The 16,921-nt window shown below is 38.1% G+C and overlaps 1 protein-coding gene across 1 annotated transcript in view; it reads right to left on the bottom strand.

Moving 5' to 3' along the window:
* LAMA3 (laminin subunit alpha 3) overlaps positions 1-16,921 on the bottom strand; it is a 122,645-nt gene that overhangs the window by 93,222 nt on the left and 12,502 nt on the right. Inside the window, exons 3-7 of the mRNA XM_085319328.1 lie at positions 9,035-9,152; positions 8,266-8,384; positions 6,488-6,658; positions 4,253-4,350; positions 2,140-2,255 (exon numbers count right to left, since the gene is read on the bottom strand). Coding sequence (XP_085175454.1) covers positions 2,140-2,255; positions 4,253-4,350; positions 6,488-6,658; positions 8,266-8,384; positions 9,035-9,152 — 622 coding nt within the window. The remainder of the gene's footprint in view (positions 1-2,139; positions 2,256-4,252; positions 4,351-6,487; positions 6,659-8,265; positions 8,385-9,034; positions 9,153-16,921) is intronic.

Below are 16,921 nucleotides of genomic sequence, written 5' to 3'. Positions count from 1 at the left end.
GCTTGTACTGGTGCCTAGTGTTATTTTTCCCTAGTTGCAGAACTCTGCACTTGCCCTTGTTGAACCTCACGAGGTTCCTCTCTGCCCAGCTCTCCAGCCTGTCCAGGTCTCCCTGAATGGCAGCACAGCTCTCAGGAGTGTCAGCCACTCCTCCCAGCTTGGTGTCATCAGCAAACTTGCTGAGGAGGCACTCTGTCCCCTCATCCAGGTCATCGATGAAAAAGTTGAACAGGATGGGACCCAGTACTGAGCCCTGGGGGACGCCATTAGCCACAGGCCTCCAACTAGACTCCACACCACTGATGACGACCCTCTGAGCTCTGCCTTTCAGCCAGTTCTCAATCCACCTCACTGTCCACTCRTCTAACCCAGACTTCCTGAGTTTATCTAGGAGGATGTTATGGGAGACAGTGTCAAAAGCCTTGMTGAAGTCAAGGTACACAACGTCCACTGCTCTCCCCTCATCTACCCAGCCACTCATTCCATCATAGAAGGCTGTCAGATTGGTTAAGCAGGATTTCCCCTTGGTGAATCCATKCTGACTGCTCCTGTTCACCTTCTTTTCCTCCATATGCCTGGAGATGACATCCAGAATGAGCTGTTCCATCATCTTTCCAGGGATGGAAGTGAGGCTGACTGGTCTATAGTTGCCTGGGATCTCCTTCTTGCCCTTCTTGAAGACTGAAGTGACATTGGCTTTCTTCCCRTGCTCAGGCACCTCTCCAGTTCTCCAGGACCTTTCAAAGATGATGGAGAGTGGCCTGGCAACAACATCCGCCAGCTCCCTCAGTACCCATGGGTGCATCCCATCCGGGCCCATGGATTTGTGGATATCAAGCTTGCMCAGAAATSTCTAATCCTATCCTCCTCAACCAAAGGAAAGTCTTTCTTTCTCCAGACTTTCTCCCTTATCTCCAGGCTCTGGGATTCTTGAGGGCTGCCCTAGTAGTGAAGACTGAAGCAAAGAAGGCATTCAGTAATTCTGCCTTCTCTGTATCCCTTGTCACCAGGGCCCTCACCCCAATCAGTAGTGGGCCCACATTTTCCCTAGTCCGCCTCTTGCTGCTGATGTATTTGAAGAAGCACTTCCTGTTGTCCTTAACATCCCTTGCCAGACTCAATTCCAACTGGGCCTTAGTTTTACTCGTCACATCTCTACATACTCTGCCTGCATTCCTATAATTCTCCCAGGTAGCCTGTCCCCTCTTCCATAWTCTGTATATTTTATATTGTCAACCTAAACCTATGTTACATTTTTTTAATAAAAGAAAGAAACATTGGGAAGGTGGAGAAAGGCCAATGGGCTTCTCCAGTTTGAATATTCAATCTGCGGGACTAAAGCACTCTAAACTCTTAATTATGAGCACAGATAGGAGAGCACATATGCACTTCCTTGGACTCCTTATAAGAAACACTTTTGTGCCCCTATACATCAGGTCAGTGAGGGGTGACTGTCAGTATGAGACTGGAGTGAAGCTCAAACAAAAGATAGCAAAGGTTGAGTGAGCTGTACTTTATTAACAATACTTCACCGTTTCTCACTGAGCTTGGTTGTATCAAAATGAGGTCTGCAGTATTGTACTATGTAGTTTTCTTTTTCTAACAGTAGCAAAAGGTACATACATATAGCTAAACACACACACTCCCCTTCTATGGAGATTCCTCCTTTGATATCAGTTAGCAAACCTGTTTACATATTTAATTAATCTAGTAATTTATACAGTCTGTCTCTTTAGATTCTGAATACAAAGAGGTTGGGCGACAGAGGGACAAGTTTTGAAGCTGTACCACACAACTATAACCTCTGCTATGTTGAGGAAATGCAGTCTGTTAATAGACACATCTGTGACTGGGAGGAGACATTGACTCAGTGTACTACAAGAAGGCTTTAACGTTTCTTATGTAATATTTTAAATGAATGACTGCTATCACTGTTTAATGAAACCAAAAGTGAAACATAAATAATACTCACTGCATCATTTAAACCTTATTGCTATACTGAAATAATTTCTTCAGTAAAGAAAACAAGTGTTAAAACCTGCAGTGTGTTAGTTATGTTCCACGAATATGTGTGGTCTACAGCAATTCCTGCTCATTTGTCAATGTCTCTTGTAAACTAGCAACTTTTAGGCTACTCACGTTCACATATGTTTGTGTTCCCAGCTGTTGCAGGTTGCCACTGTTTCTGGTTATATCCAGGACAGCAGTGATCACAGGTTTCCCCACAAGTGTTATGCTGACATTCACACTGAAACCTAGGGAAAGGAAGACTTCTTATTCTGTTGAAGCTGAATTTAACACCTCTTCCCTCCCCTCCAATTGTTTTACAGTCCAAGACTTACACATAATGTGAAAAGGACAGGACATAAGATCACATGTAAAGAGGTCAAACAGTAATTCTAAAACATTTTAGAACTTTTCTAAAATCCTTCTTGATTGATTTCTTTAATTATATGACTTGGAGCCTTTTAGCACAAATGATTTGTAGGGAATATTTATAATTGAATGTTATAGGCTGGATTATAAAATGTTCTCCTAGAATACTGAATCAAGGTGACACATAATAATTTAAGATGTATCCTATTTTACCATCATTCCAAGGCTCAAGAATGTTGTCCTACTTTAAATCAGAGCATTTATCACCTTGATATGCATGCCCWCATCACTTTCACATTATGACTTTTTACAGTAATTTTATTAGTGTCTTTAATAAGCCACCTTTGTAACTTCATCCACTTATTTTTAAAGCAGTGCATACTATTCATCAAGAAAATATAGTTCAAATTTATTTTGATTTAGCTGAAGAGCCTACATAAGGACAGGGTCTCATTACAGGCTAGGTCTTACTACCATCCATAGTAACTGAATCCCAGGATTAAAAAAGAAGAGGAGAGGCATCTTCCAGGGATGCTATGTTATCTGTGTAGTCTAATATCCAAAGACAAAACAACTTTTAAGTTCTGGTAGATTTTATGCCTTTTTCACTTACTTTTCTCTAGAATAGACATCTGGAGAGGGTAAAGGCACCCATCTGCTCACTCACTCTTTTTTAAAAAACAGCTGAAAATATTGTATCATCCTGATAAAAGTTTGTTTTGTGATGCATAAGAGCAAGAGCTGTTATAAACCAGGCAAGTATGTTTCAGACAGCCTGATTATTCACTGTCATTTTCCTGTAGCAGAGGACCACAGAGTGTGATCTAACTCCTTGTGAAATCTATATGGAGACCATAAACTTCCCAAGAAAAGAAAACTTTCCTACAGATTTCAGTTAAGTGTATGACCAGTTGTCAACCTATTTTAATTCACACTCATTCATAGAAAGTGACATCTGTAATTGAAGTTAGAATAACATAATGTATTCATTCTGTGAAATGACTATACGACTAAAATGCCAAATCACTTCACATTGCCAAAAGAAATTACATTTTTCACATCTGATATTTGTTCATTGCTCATGTATGTGACAATAATGAAAACTCACACAATTAAAGGCGTTTAAAGATAATTGTAAAAATACACCAGAATTATTACACTCACAGAATAGCTGCTTTTGCAACTATTGTTCTAACCAAATGTTGGTTAGAGCCAGATATCCATAGGTCTTAAATAAATAGTCAGTGTTCCCAGTGTTCTGCTCACGGAAAATGTTCAAGCAGAAAAACACAGCCTATCTGAGTTCTATTAAATTCATGGCTGTCTTCATGTCTTCAGTACTAAGAATTTTGTACCAAAGGCCATGCTTTTCTCATTGAAGTATTTTAATAGTTCAGCTCAAAAAAAGTATCACCTTATTGTCAGAGAGGGCAACAGGATATAGTTCGTTTATTTTCTGTTTTTATATTTTCTAGCAATGATCAATAGCCATTGGATCTTGGCTGAGTTCATTTGCAATGTTCTAAATTTGCAGGAAGTTCACTAGCTTTGTTCTTGAGCTGGCCTTCTAATTTCTGCTGTTCAGGGATGATATCAATCTAAGTTTTCCAAAAAGAAGTAAGAGTTGTTAACAAACTATTCAATCTTCAAAATTCTTATTTCAATTTTAAAAAATGTTAAGTATAAGACTTTTTATTATTATATTTCACACACAATAGCTCTTTACATATTTTCATAGCAATCAATAATAGATTCTCTTTTTTCAAACATTATTAAAAATCCCCATAAGACTATGTCATTCTTTAACAAGAAAAGGTCATTTGAAAACATATAATTTTGCCTGATATTCAACTAATGTGATGCTCAGTTTACTTACTGGTATTGGTTTTCAATATTCTTTGCATTACATACTTCAGCATGGCCATGGCAAACACATCGACCACCAATACTGATGTCCTTTATACTGTAGTAATACTATGGAACAAGCACAAGAAGCATGTATGGATCTTTTCTTTACTTGTATGATGACAGATACCTCAACATCAGAGGTATTTCTACATTATTAAATCTTGCTTGTCAGAATTTTAAAGGCATGACTTTAGAAAACACCAAAGTTAGATGGCCGATGGCCAAACCTCTACTGCTGTCTGCATTTCTGTATTAGTTAATCAAATCAAAGTCAAGGCATGTGGGGCACCTGACAGCAACAGAACACATCTGCAGGCCTGTGCAGCTCACACTACATCTATTCTGCTGCAGCTGCCCATTTCCAAGCAGCTATACAACTACTGGTACCCAAGCTCAAAGCTAGTTAAAAGCCAGCTTGAGGATGGAGACATAAAGTACAGYCACAGTATTGTTCCTGAGAGCTTGGTATATTCAACAAACAGGACAAGCCACTGYGGGCAGTGCGGTTTCTCCATGCAGTCAGTCACGATCACTAAGCACTAGAAATAGCTTGAGATTATCAAATCAGACAAAATCTGTCATGACTCATACTGGATTTAAATTTGTGACCTGAAGTTGAAATACTTTCTATCTCATCCTCTTGCCTTGCAGGCATCTGGGTAATAAAGGAGACAAAAATTTAATCACTTTGACTCAATGCAAATATTGCCACTATACACATTTCAATAGTAACTTTGCACACTTTCTAGTAGCTCTGAAACTGTTGCTCTGTCTCCCTAGAGCATCAGCTTAGTGACCCAAGAAAGGAGGCAACAGGGAGAGCTAGTTGTAAATCTTGATCTCTGTGTATCTCCAGAAAAAAAGCTGAAGGGGTAGATTTATTTTTAATGCCACTGGAGAATGAGGAGAACAAAGAGAAAATTTTGCAGTTATGTCCCCATCTACGCTCACTCTGTTCACAATACAGGCCTCTCAGTGGTCTATATACCGTCTCTTTTTATGTAGGGGAAGTTGGCTGGCTTCCCTAGGACTGAAAGATTTTCCTGATAGCTCTCTCTAGCTGCTATAAAGCTACTTTGCCAGAAGTAGTAGGTAGGATATATGGACGAGGAAATACAGTCTGTATTATTTTTTGTCTTCTGAACTATCTCTGTGTAACTACACATGTTAATTTCTAATTGTGTTTACTGTTGCCACATATAAACAAAACCTATGCTTTCAATGTTTTCAGCATAGCTAGAAATGATCATGGTGACTCTCTCCAGCATATTTGACAGTGTTTGCTATAGAATAAGAATCCTCACAACCCAGTCTCTACTCTGTTACAGCTTTGTAGAACTATGCTGTTTTGTTACAGCTTTGTAGAGCTATGCATTTACTTCTGTCTGTAAGCAACATCTTAAAGTGCACTAAAGACAATAAAGGTATTTAATGGGAGTGCCATCAAGTAACTGGAATAGTTTCATGATTTTTTAATTCAGAAACCCACATATATTTGTGCAGTGCCTCAGCCCAGCTTTTCCTCCAATTGTTACTGAATCTTCATTTTAAATATAACAGGTCAAAAATAACAATACAATATGAAGTCTGGAATCGCTCTAAGTATATGAAATTCTGTGCAGTATTCCCGAGAGGTCTGAATTTCCTTATATTTTCCCACTGAGTGAGAGTGGGATTTTGTCTTTCAAACCCTTGAATTGCCCAGAATCCATAGGAAAATCCCATGCATCTCAAATGATTTGTAGTCAGATAGCACCTTTCCAGTATGCCCTTTGATTCCTTGTTCCTTCAGAAACTCAGGTACACTTTTGAAAATCTTTCTTCTAATAGATAAGAATATAGCAGTGTGAAATAAAGCTGACAAGGCTTAAACTATCTTATACAGAGCTGAGGAGCAAGATAATTTCCTCTTTAGTTCCTTACAGCTTCCATGATGCACACAACTCCCTTTAATATTCATAAATGGTTTGTTAACCTGGAAAAAAGACAGTCTCTTATAAAATCATTACTTGCTCTTCAAACTCTGTGCTACCCCAATTATCTTCTTATCACAAGCAGACATGGAGAAAACATGAGGACTTAAAGGTGCGCAGTGCGTTTTGATTGTTATGATGCTTGTAAACTAAAGAAATTCAGTTCATTTTATGCTCTCTGAGATGCTGAATACAATTGCTGAATCTATTCCTGTAAAAGGAGTACTTACTCTGCGGGTTACAGAGGGGTCCCGTTGAGCTTTTGATATCAAGTGTCCAAGAAGTGTATTGGTTCTGAGAAAATGAAGGCGGATGTTTGTCGCCTGTGTGAATTCTCYAAGGCTAGAGGAGTAAGTGAAGTTTTTTGCTCCTGGACGACCATTTACCAAGGATACTACAATCTAACAAAAGAGTGAACATGTTTGTTAAAACATATCAGCTACAAGTATCAGCAGTGGGCACACAGCCAAAAATTTGACTACTTAAAACATCTAAAAATTAGTTATTGCTTCTGAGTATATCTGTAGTAACAACTACACTTTCCATCCTAAAACCAGGACATCAGTAAAAATAGTGTCATTAGTTTTGAATCCTGCTGAATTCTTGTTACCTATATTACAGATAGAGTGCCTCTATCTGTTTTGAAAAGAGTGGGTAGGATGCACAAAAAATACACACTTTTTAATAGGAAATAACAATAGTAATAGTCAAAATAGCAACACTAAAAGCAGATCATGTCAATGGGAGTTTTGCTTCAGTAAAAACATCAGATTTTGGCTCTTTCCCAAAGCACATTTATTTTTGGGTTAAGGCACAAACATTCCTGGAAAATATTATTGTTACCAGGTCCAATGCCTGGGAGCATATTAATGGTCTTCTGGAAGAAAGTACACGATGTTACTTTAGAAAATCCCTTCACATGAAAGTAGGCTTATCTGACATTCAAAACAAGTGCTGCAGTACTTTTTTAAAGAAATCGATGCCTGCAGTCTAGCAATCATGAATCTGTTAATTAACAATCCAGTATGCATGCACACAAGTGATTAAGGGACTTTCATTTATTTATAACTGATAAGATAATAGATTTCTACTTCCAAATAGCTCCTATAATCTGTAAGCATGTAACAATGAATTAGTGATGTCTAATCATGGTACAATTCCTTTAGGAAAAGTGATACAGCAAGTAATAGGGGATGACACCAGCAATGTTCTTCTACAGAAATTATTCTTAAAAATGTATCATTAGGACAATTTTACAGAAACGTTAGTATATAATTTCTACTTTTAAATTACAACTCAAAATCCAAATCCTCAAAACTCTGAGGAACTGTGAAGGACTTCAGATCTGGATTCTAATTTCATCAGAAGTAAAAAGAGAATGACACGAAGAGTGAGCAGTATGGCCAGTAGTTTAAGATTTGTTCAAATAACATAAGTCAAGCTTCTGCCCCTGAAGGAACAGCAGCTAAAATCAGAGAAGCACTTTTCCAAACATATGTATTACATTATAAACAAGTATAATTTTCTACATATTTTCTTACAGTTATTTATTTTTGAATGGTAGATACATGTTTCTATACCCTTTACTCCTGTGAGGAATTCTAGTGCAATATATGATATTATATATATACACTGGGTCTATTCAGAAAATGTGGTCAGCAGGCTCAAATGCACATGTCTAAAGTAAGTTATACAAATCATAACAAAAAATCTACATAGGTGGCTCAGGGAAGTCCCCACCCCCACAGGGAATAGTGAAAGCTGGGAGGAGTCAGTTCACCCATCAAAAATCTTACCACATACTTAAGTGCCTGGTTATTGATTTATTAAAGTAATTTCAGTCAATCATAACTAAGAATTTACTTCATGTTTTAGGTTTTTATTGAACGAGCAAACTTTCAGTAAAAAATACTAATACTACTTTACAGTATTGTGATATTATAATAATAAAAAAAAATTAATGCTGTTTACTTCTAACATCACACATCAGTTTTCTAGAAACACTTACCTCTCCATTTTCAAGAGGCACAATGCGAGAATACTCTGTAGTGCAAATGACATCACTGTCCCTCTTCACAGGAACGTTAGCTTCCTTTCCAAAACGTTCCAAACAATCTGCTTTGGAGTCTAGTCAAGTGAGATTGAAATTATTTTTATATATGAAGATATTGTTTTAACTTAAATTAACAGAGAAATTGTTGTTCTAACTTAAATTAACAGAGAAATACCACGTGCTTTCAAGTAAATACTCCCCCTTAATTGAACAATAGCAGTGATCGCTTCATTCAGTGCAGGAATACACAAATATTAGTACAGAAAAATGGAAATTAGTAACAACAAACTATTTTTTTTTCATTTCTCTTTCTAAGGGATGCCTGATGAGGCACTGCACCATCCTTCCCTTATCATCACAAAAAAGCTACATGTATTCCAAGATGTTTTGCTTGCGTCTCACTTTGATTTTTGTAAATAACCTTAAGGTCCACTAGGATGAATAACATTACAATTCTGATATACTAAAAGAACAAAAACAAAACCAAAAAATAGATGGAAAACTATTGCAAAATACATCAAAATACCATGCTCATTTTCAGCTACACTTTTGTCACTAATTTATTGCAGATAACTAAGACAAGTAGGAGAAATATACTTGATATTTGCTATCTTCACTACAGCTGAAATCTTCAGTGAGACTCACGGGCTGATTTTCCTGCTACTGTGCAAATAATTAAAGAACTTGTCTATAAATGAGCAGTGACATGAGAGTTTATACTCACGAGCAAAATATTGCCAGGGACTGTAACTTCTTCCAAAATCCACTGATCTTTCTAAGATCCAGAGATCTGGGCGAGGAGAATTTGCAAACTTGATAAGGATGTAGGCAACGTGGAAGAGCTGGTAATAAAATATATATAAATCTGATCAAGAGGTTGTTGAATCTTGTAAAATCACTGAAATAGTGAAATTAATTTCAGCAAACACTTTTTCTTTGTGGACATTAAGAAGGTTATCTTCTACAGTTTCTTTCCCATTAAAATAATAGGCCAGGTTCTCTGCTGGTAGCATCTAGGCAGCTGCATCAACCTATCTCGTCTAGCAATATGCTCCAATACATTAAGAAAGTCACAATACAATTATGTTAAATGCCATCTCTTACATTTTAGAATAGATCTATCTTGCATTTGATAATAAACTGAGTCATTTGTTCCCTCACTACAAGAACGCTTCTAGATAATTGGCTACCTGAAAGACCTTCCAAGTAACAGAAGCAAGTCTCCCCAGAGCTGTTTTCATCAAATTACTCAAGAGAGATTCTCATGACTGGTAGTTCATTTATTGGTTGAAACAGGTCAAAAAGCTTCATCACATTCAAGGTTCCCCAGGCCAAGAGTTGCATCCACCTTCTTTAATTGCTCATTGTGTATCACTGTGATAGACCCCAGCCACAGTAAGCTCCCAAGCAGCAGAGCAAAAAATGGGTTTTCTAAGAAAGAAATCTTATTGTGAGCATCTTGGGATATAAAAATTTGGTCATCAGCTAATCTAGGGTCATAAAAATACTCTGTTGACAGAACCATTCTTTTCCCCAGAACTACACACAATGACTGCATAGATAATGTCTTTAAATCACTGACCAAAAGCCCCTAAACTGATTGTCAGAAGAGCCAAATAGCTGAACAGTTTGGGGAATGTATGCCAGATCTGTTGTTACCAAGTTTCTTTTTGCCTCAGTAACTTCCACTACTTTACTGGGCTCTTTCAGAGAATGGATACTGGCCATATAGACTTTATATGTCATCCTTTGTGGCCATCACTGTGAAGTCTGATATCCTGACAGGGAAGGGTAACAGTTCTGAAATTCCTAATCAACTTCTTCCATGTTCTTGCTTTTGGCCAGCTGAATCTCTCAAAGACCATTGCCCTGTCAAAACCGGTTTACCCCTAGGCAGGCACCTACCCATCTGTTAACGTTCTTGCTTCCCCTAAGTTTTAAGGTCTTGGGGAGTTCCATGCTTACACGCATACAAACAAGGGTGGATAACACTCTGTGTTGATCCAGCCAGATTTTATCCAGGCAAGTGATTTAGAAAGCTCAAAGGGAAACAGAAGAGGTATATAGAAAAGGCAGACTACTTTTTCCACAACTTTATTATTGGCAGTCACACTGTTGAAACAACAATAACCTTCTGCCTACTCACCAAAAAAAGCAGATGACATCTGCTTCAGCCTGTCATATAGCTATTACATTTGTCTACTTACATGCTACTCAGAGTGATGACACTGCTAGTTTGGCCTCATATAGTAACAGATGATACCTTCTCGTAAGCATGTGCAAAATAGCAGCAGTGAATTACATTTCCACAGTGCTCCTGCACTGCTGAAAAACTGAAATATGAGACATGCTCAGTTACACATCAGTGTCACCCTAACTATAACCTTTCATAAATATTTAAAGAAAACAGTGGCCAAAATGAAGGCACAAAACAGTCTTCTATTTAATATAGCTGACTCAGCATGTAGTGCCCTTCAAACTACTGCATGCCACATCTGCTATTCAAATGTGGAATTTGCTTCACTTTGTGACTAYTCAGTGCATGTGAAGTTGAACTACTGTCCAACGTGTATTATATCAGGAATCTTGCAATACATCCTTCCCCCAGGTGTGTTAATGCTTAACGAACAGGCTCACAGCACCACACTCGGCAAAATTCCATGCAAATCACAAAATGGAAAAGTAAAATTATAGTAATTTCAAACTACCATTGCATATGGAAAACCTCAATTCACATTAGCTGGCCTAGCCTGAAACACTGCTAAGAATAGGTTTGTACAATCACATTAGAAGAGGAGAAAGCAGACAGGTTTTCATAAAATTAAATTAGTAACAGATGACAATCYTTCACTAAAACTTAAGCTACCAATCTGTCCAGATTCTAACTTCATATAGTTGCTAATGAGTTGGTTCTGACCTGGACCAAGGATGCATAATAGCACCTAAAATTCCAAATGGCAGCTGTTGTTGAATGATGTCCAAGCTGATGAATGGTCTCTGTCTAGATTTGATGAGGCAATGAAGGAAGAAAAATAATCCTTGATTTAGCAAATAAATCCCAACTAAAGATAGAAGAGTAATCTTTCTGACATAAGACCTAGAACAGAAACTGATATTTTCGAAGTAGTTTTTTTTTGAAAGTTATTTTTGATTATATAGCCTAGGCTAACATTTCACTAATTCAAATCTTGATCCCATTGCATCAACAAAAGAGGCATATAGTGAAAAAAGGCATAACAAACTCACAGTACAGTGAGTTTATTCTCTTATCCTGTTTCTTTAACAATCAGTCATTAAGTTTCAAAAAAAAAAAGGAAATGTATTTCTTTATATTTGAAAATTTGTTTTATTTGGGCAGTTTTTAATTAAGTTCCCTTCAATACAGAAAGTACCATTTCTCAAAGAGAACGTTGAAAATGTAATAAGGTATTAAAAATAACTGCTCTTTTGAGGCAATTATCAAGTTATTGGTTGTCTCTGTAAAACAACTGGAAAAAAATCTGAAATATGATTTAATCAAAATTCTTACAGTTTTCTCATATGAATAAAGAATTATGTTTAAAAATAGAAACATTATTTGTTTCTGATAATACAAACTATCTGCTCTGGAAATGCATACTTGAAAGAGCACATATAGACCTACAAATTTCCCAGTATACCATATCTTGTTGTAATCTAGCAGTATTGATCAACAACTAGAATTTTAACCACTTCTGTATTTGCGTGGCTTTTTCCTATTCATTCAAGTTCATTGATTGGAAATGTTCTTTAAGGTTCATAAATATTTTTAAAAATTGTCAAATACAAATACAAATATCATTTGGGTTCTTCATATGAGAACCCAAATGATAATTAATTGTTGTGAATTACTAATATTACAGCATATAAATATTACATATTACACTATAAAGACAGAAAAATTTCTATAAAAACTCTTACAGATTAATTTAAGACTTTCTTAGAAGCACCTGTATAAATGGAATAGGAACCACTCTGCATCATTATTATTAATAAATGTTTTATCTAACAGAATGCATACTTATTTTAACTCAATGGAAAAATCTTCCTGCAACACATTGTATCCTCATAAAGATTACAAAAATAAGACTCATTAAAAATCTTTTGTCCATTTGCTTAAAATTTTATACAACTGTTTAAATAGAAGAATTTCCAAGATCTGCTTGAACCCTGAAATACACTTGCAAACGCAAGACAGTTGGATGTGTATATTCAAAAGTATACTATATTTTTCTCCATTCTACCACTATAAATCCAAAACAGAATATTAAAACAATGAAATGACCATTCATTAAATGCTGAACATAAACAGCTACAAAGTAAAAATGCAATATGTTCCAAACAATCATTATGTAGTACAAGTAGGAAAAGATTAATAATTGTTCTCTCTTTTTGGTTCATGAAGAATACAAATTTCTTCAGTGTGTTAGTATCAAGAACAAAACTAAAGTCATGTAGACTTTAGTCAGGTAGACCATCTAGCTACCAGACAATCTACAGGTTTCAAGATGTGTTTAAAGAGTTATCATGATGCCTCTTCATGTGAACCTACTTTTAAAAGCACAGAGAACAACTTTTTTCAGTAGAATGGATATTTCCTATGCAGGACAACAAACTCAAACTGTATTAGCAGACACATTCATACCAGCAAAACTTCCCTCGACATAGTGTAATTGTTCTTGTAAGCTTCTTACTGATATCGTCTTGAATGATGCCACTATGTTTGGCATTGCACATCATCTAGAAAACAACAAGGTCCCTATGCTGAAGAACGTCTCCCAAAGATGTCCTTTTTAGCAGACATGTGACCTTACTGCGCTTGCAGCACAAACTAATGAAAAAAGTGAGAAAGGGGCAGAAGTCTGATGCCTATTCGGTTCACAAACTAAGCTTCTTAGAGTAGGACCAATGTAGGACTGGGATTTCAAGGAAGTAATACTTGTTCTTAGCTCACAAAAAAGGAGCTATTAAAGTGTTTATGCACCTGTTCCAGAACACACTTTAGTGCCGCTGATTTCACTCTCTCATGGGTCTCTTAGCTTACAAAAGGGTAAGCATGCGCATGCCGATAACTTTCTYGCTCTAACAAAGCCTTGAAGACTTAAGCATGGCACTGATTTTTGTCAGAGATCATGTCATGAAAATAACAAACTACTCAAATGAAATAGAAGTACCACACATCTCAGTTAAAAGGTTTGAAAGGCTTTTTTAAAAGGTTGAAAGGTTTTGATTTGAAAGGTCATGATGATTACAATAGATGCCTGAGGACTGGAAGAAAGCAAATGTCAATCCARTCTTCAAAAGGAGCAAGAATGAGAACTCGGGGAGCTACAGGACAGTCAGCCTTACCTTGAACTCTATGAAGGTGGTGAAGCAGCTAATCCTGGAAACCATTTCCAGGCACGTGAACAATAAAAACGTGATCAGAAGCAGTCAGCATGGATTCACATACTTAGCCAACCTGATAGCCTTCTACAATGAAATGATTCACTTCATAGATGAGTGGATAGCAGTGGATGTTGTCTACTGTGACTTCAGTAAGCCTTTTGACACTGCTTTCCATAACATCCTCACAGGCAAGCTGATGAAGTACAGCCTAGACAAGCTGACAGTGAAGTGGATTGAAAACTGGCTAAACAGCAGAGCTCAGAGGGCTGTAATCAGTGTCATTAATTCTAGTTAGAGGCCAGTAACTAGCAGTGTATGATGTCAACTGTTTAACATCCTCATTAATCACCTGCATGATAGAACAGAGTGCATCCTCAACAAGTCTGCAGATGATACAAAGCTGGAAGGAGTGGTTGATACACCAGAGGGTTGTAATGCCGTTCAAAGGAACCTCAGCAGGTTAGAGACAGAGAGAAACCTCAAGAGGTTCAATAAAGGGAAGTGCAGAGTCTTGAACCTAGGGAGGAGTAACCCCACGCACTGGTATAGATTGGGAGCTGACCTACTGGAAAGCAGCTCTGTGGAGAAGAATCTGGGGGTCCTGGTGGACAACAAGTTGACCATGAGCCGGGAGTGTGGCCTTGCAGCCAAGAAGGCCAACGATCAAGTTCAGGGAGGTGATCCTCACCCTCTACTCAGCACTGGTAAGGCCACATCTGAAGTACTGTGTCCAGTGCTGAGCTCCCCAGTACAAGAGAGATACAGAGCTGTTGGAGCCAGTCCAGTGAAGGGCTACTAAGATGATTAAGGGACTGGAGCATCTCTCGTATGAGGAAAGGCTGAGAGAGCTGGGACTATTCAGCCCGGAGAAGAGAAGGCTTGGGGAGGGGGGAGGAAATCTTATCAATATGTATAAATATCTGAAAGGAGGATGTAAAAAAGACAGAGCCAGACTCTTTCCAGTGGTGCCCAGTGACAGGATAAGAGGCAATGGGCACAAACAGAAACACAGAAAGTTTCATCTGAATTTAAGAAACAACTTTTTTCCTTTTTTCCCTTTTCTTCTTTTCTTTTCTTTTTTCTTTTTCTTTTTTTTTCCACTGTGAGGGTGACAGAACACTGGAACAGGTTGTCCAGAGAGACTGTGGAGTTTCCACCCTTGGAAAGCCACCTGGACAGGGTCCCAGGCAATGTGCAGTGTGCTCTAGGTGATCCTCTGGAGCTGAGGGTTGGACTAGACAATGTTCAAAGGTCTCTTCCAACCTCAGCCCTTCTGTGATTCTGTGAAAATAGGTTTAAGTGACAAATGGAATGGTGGAAATATGACTTCCTTGGACATTTAAAAGAAATTTGATGATGTATTTCATCCTTATTTTAAAAAAATGAATCCAGTACATCCAATCTGCTTTTACTACATTGAGTTTAAACTGAAAGTGAGGTACTTAACAATATACCATAGAATGAATGTATTATGTAGGACTCTGTCAGAGCCCTGAGCGCACTAATAGACTTTCAAAACCCTGAGCAGCCTCATCTGGCTCCTCCACCCACACCCCGCCACTGCCCATATGCCCAGAAGCTCTATTTAAGCTCTGCCCTGGGGATTCGGTCCCCACATGAGCTATGTTGAAGGAGTGTTGGTCTGCAGCTCAGCCGCAGCTGTGCCTGGCCCCAGATCCTGCTGATACAGACCCAAGACCATTGGTTGACTTCTCACTTGATCTCAGCCCTGCTTCATCACTAGGGACATGAGCAGTGATCACTGGACCTGATCCTTATCTGTAGAATGATTTCCCGGCATGACCTTGGAGCTGCTTCATCACCACTGTCTTGCCAGATGATCTGGACTCTTGGTGAAAACTGGCTGCAGTCTCTGCGTCTGTCCCACTCTCCTGGCTCAGGTACTGTGGGACTGGGTCCTGGCTGGTGAGGCTCCTGCCCTGCTGGCCATGTTGCTCCCCTTGGCTTCCTGTCCCATAGGGAAACAGCTGACCATTGCAGCTGCCTGACACACTGATCATGGGAAGGGAGGAGGGAGATGAACAGACACTGTCTGAAAGACTGTAGCTTAACAGATAAGAGCCAAGGGGGAAGTGAAACCCAAAAGTGAGAACAAAGACCTTCCTTAGGGATGATGAAAAAGAATCAGAGGAAGATAGAGTCAGGCAAGTTGAGGAGAGCAAGGTTTTTTTTTTATGCACACTTTGAGAATAAAATCTGAATGCCCAATATGCATTTTAAAGCCAATGACTTAGAGCTATTAATGTAAACAAAAGAAAAAATGCTGAGTCACCTAAAAGATCATTTAATTAAAGCTTCAAGAAAATACAACCTATTGCATATATATTGAAGAATATATAAGTAAAAAAAWGCTGCATTTAGGGTACTTAGCTTAAAATGTGTGACTGCTATGTGACTGAGAAAGAAATGGATTGCTCACTACCTGATAGAACTTCTAGAAACATTTATCAGATAGCTACTTGATCAGCTGAAGTTGTTAATCTAGCGTTTGCAAGAAGTGGATTCATCTTACTGTGCTGAGCCAAAATCAACTAACTTCAAAACACACTGCTTTGTGGCCTGATCCCAAATTGTCTTCCTTTAGAAAGCGCAGGGCTTTTCTCTAATATGAAGCAACATAAAATTCTCTGTGATGCTAGCATCCCAATTTTTGGTCATTGCAGGGACAATGCTGGACCTTCCCCAGCCCTAAAAGCCCCCTTTTCTCCCTGAAGTGAACCACAGCACTAGAGCAGGTCTGTGCTACTTGAGAGCCAGCTCTATAGAGGTTCCAAGGAAAGACTGTCTCATCACAAGAGCAATTCTGTAGGAGGCCCTACAGAATTTCTGTAGAATGCTTCTGCAGAAGCTTCATTTAGTGGTTCCTGTGGGCTGATTTGTAGAACTTCTGGGTATTACTACAGAGGTTCTGCAAATCCATAATGGACCTGGGTCTATTTTCAGTCAACTGTAATATAAAATCTACAATAGTGAAGCACAACAAATGTAATGACTATTGTGGGAGGCCCAGTTCAGTGCAGCTTACTGTGATAAATCTACTGCCACTTGACATTTCACCTAAGAAGGGGCCCACAGGACACTTTCTATTTTAGAGCGTGATAGTTAAATTAATTGCAACTTCAGACCCATTTTAGCAAATGATGTCAGACCTTTTGTAAGAGAAGAACAATTGTTTTTAATAACC

The sequence above is a fragment of the Rhea americana genome, unplaced genomic scaffold (genome assembly GCF_003343005.1).
Source record: "Rhea americana isolate MKP2758 unplaced genomic scaffold, rheAme1 scaffold_58, whole genome shotgun sequence".
Lineage (NCBI taxonomy): Eukaryota > Metazoa > Chordata > Aves > Rheiformes > Rheidae > Rhea > Rhea americana.
The sequence above is the reverse complement of the archived record's forward strand: the minus strand, read 5'-3'. Positions and strand labels throughout refer to the sequence as shown.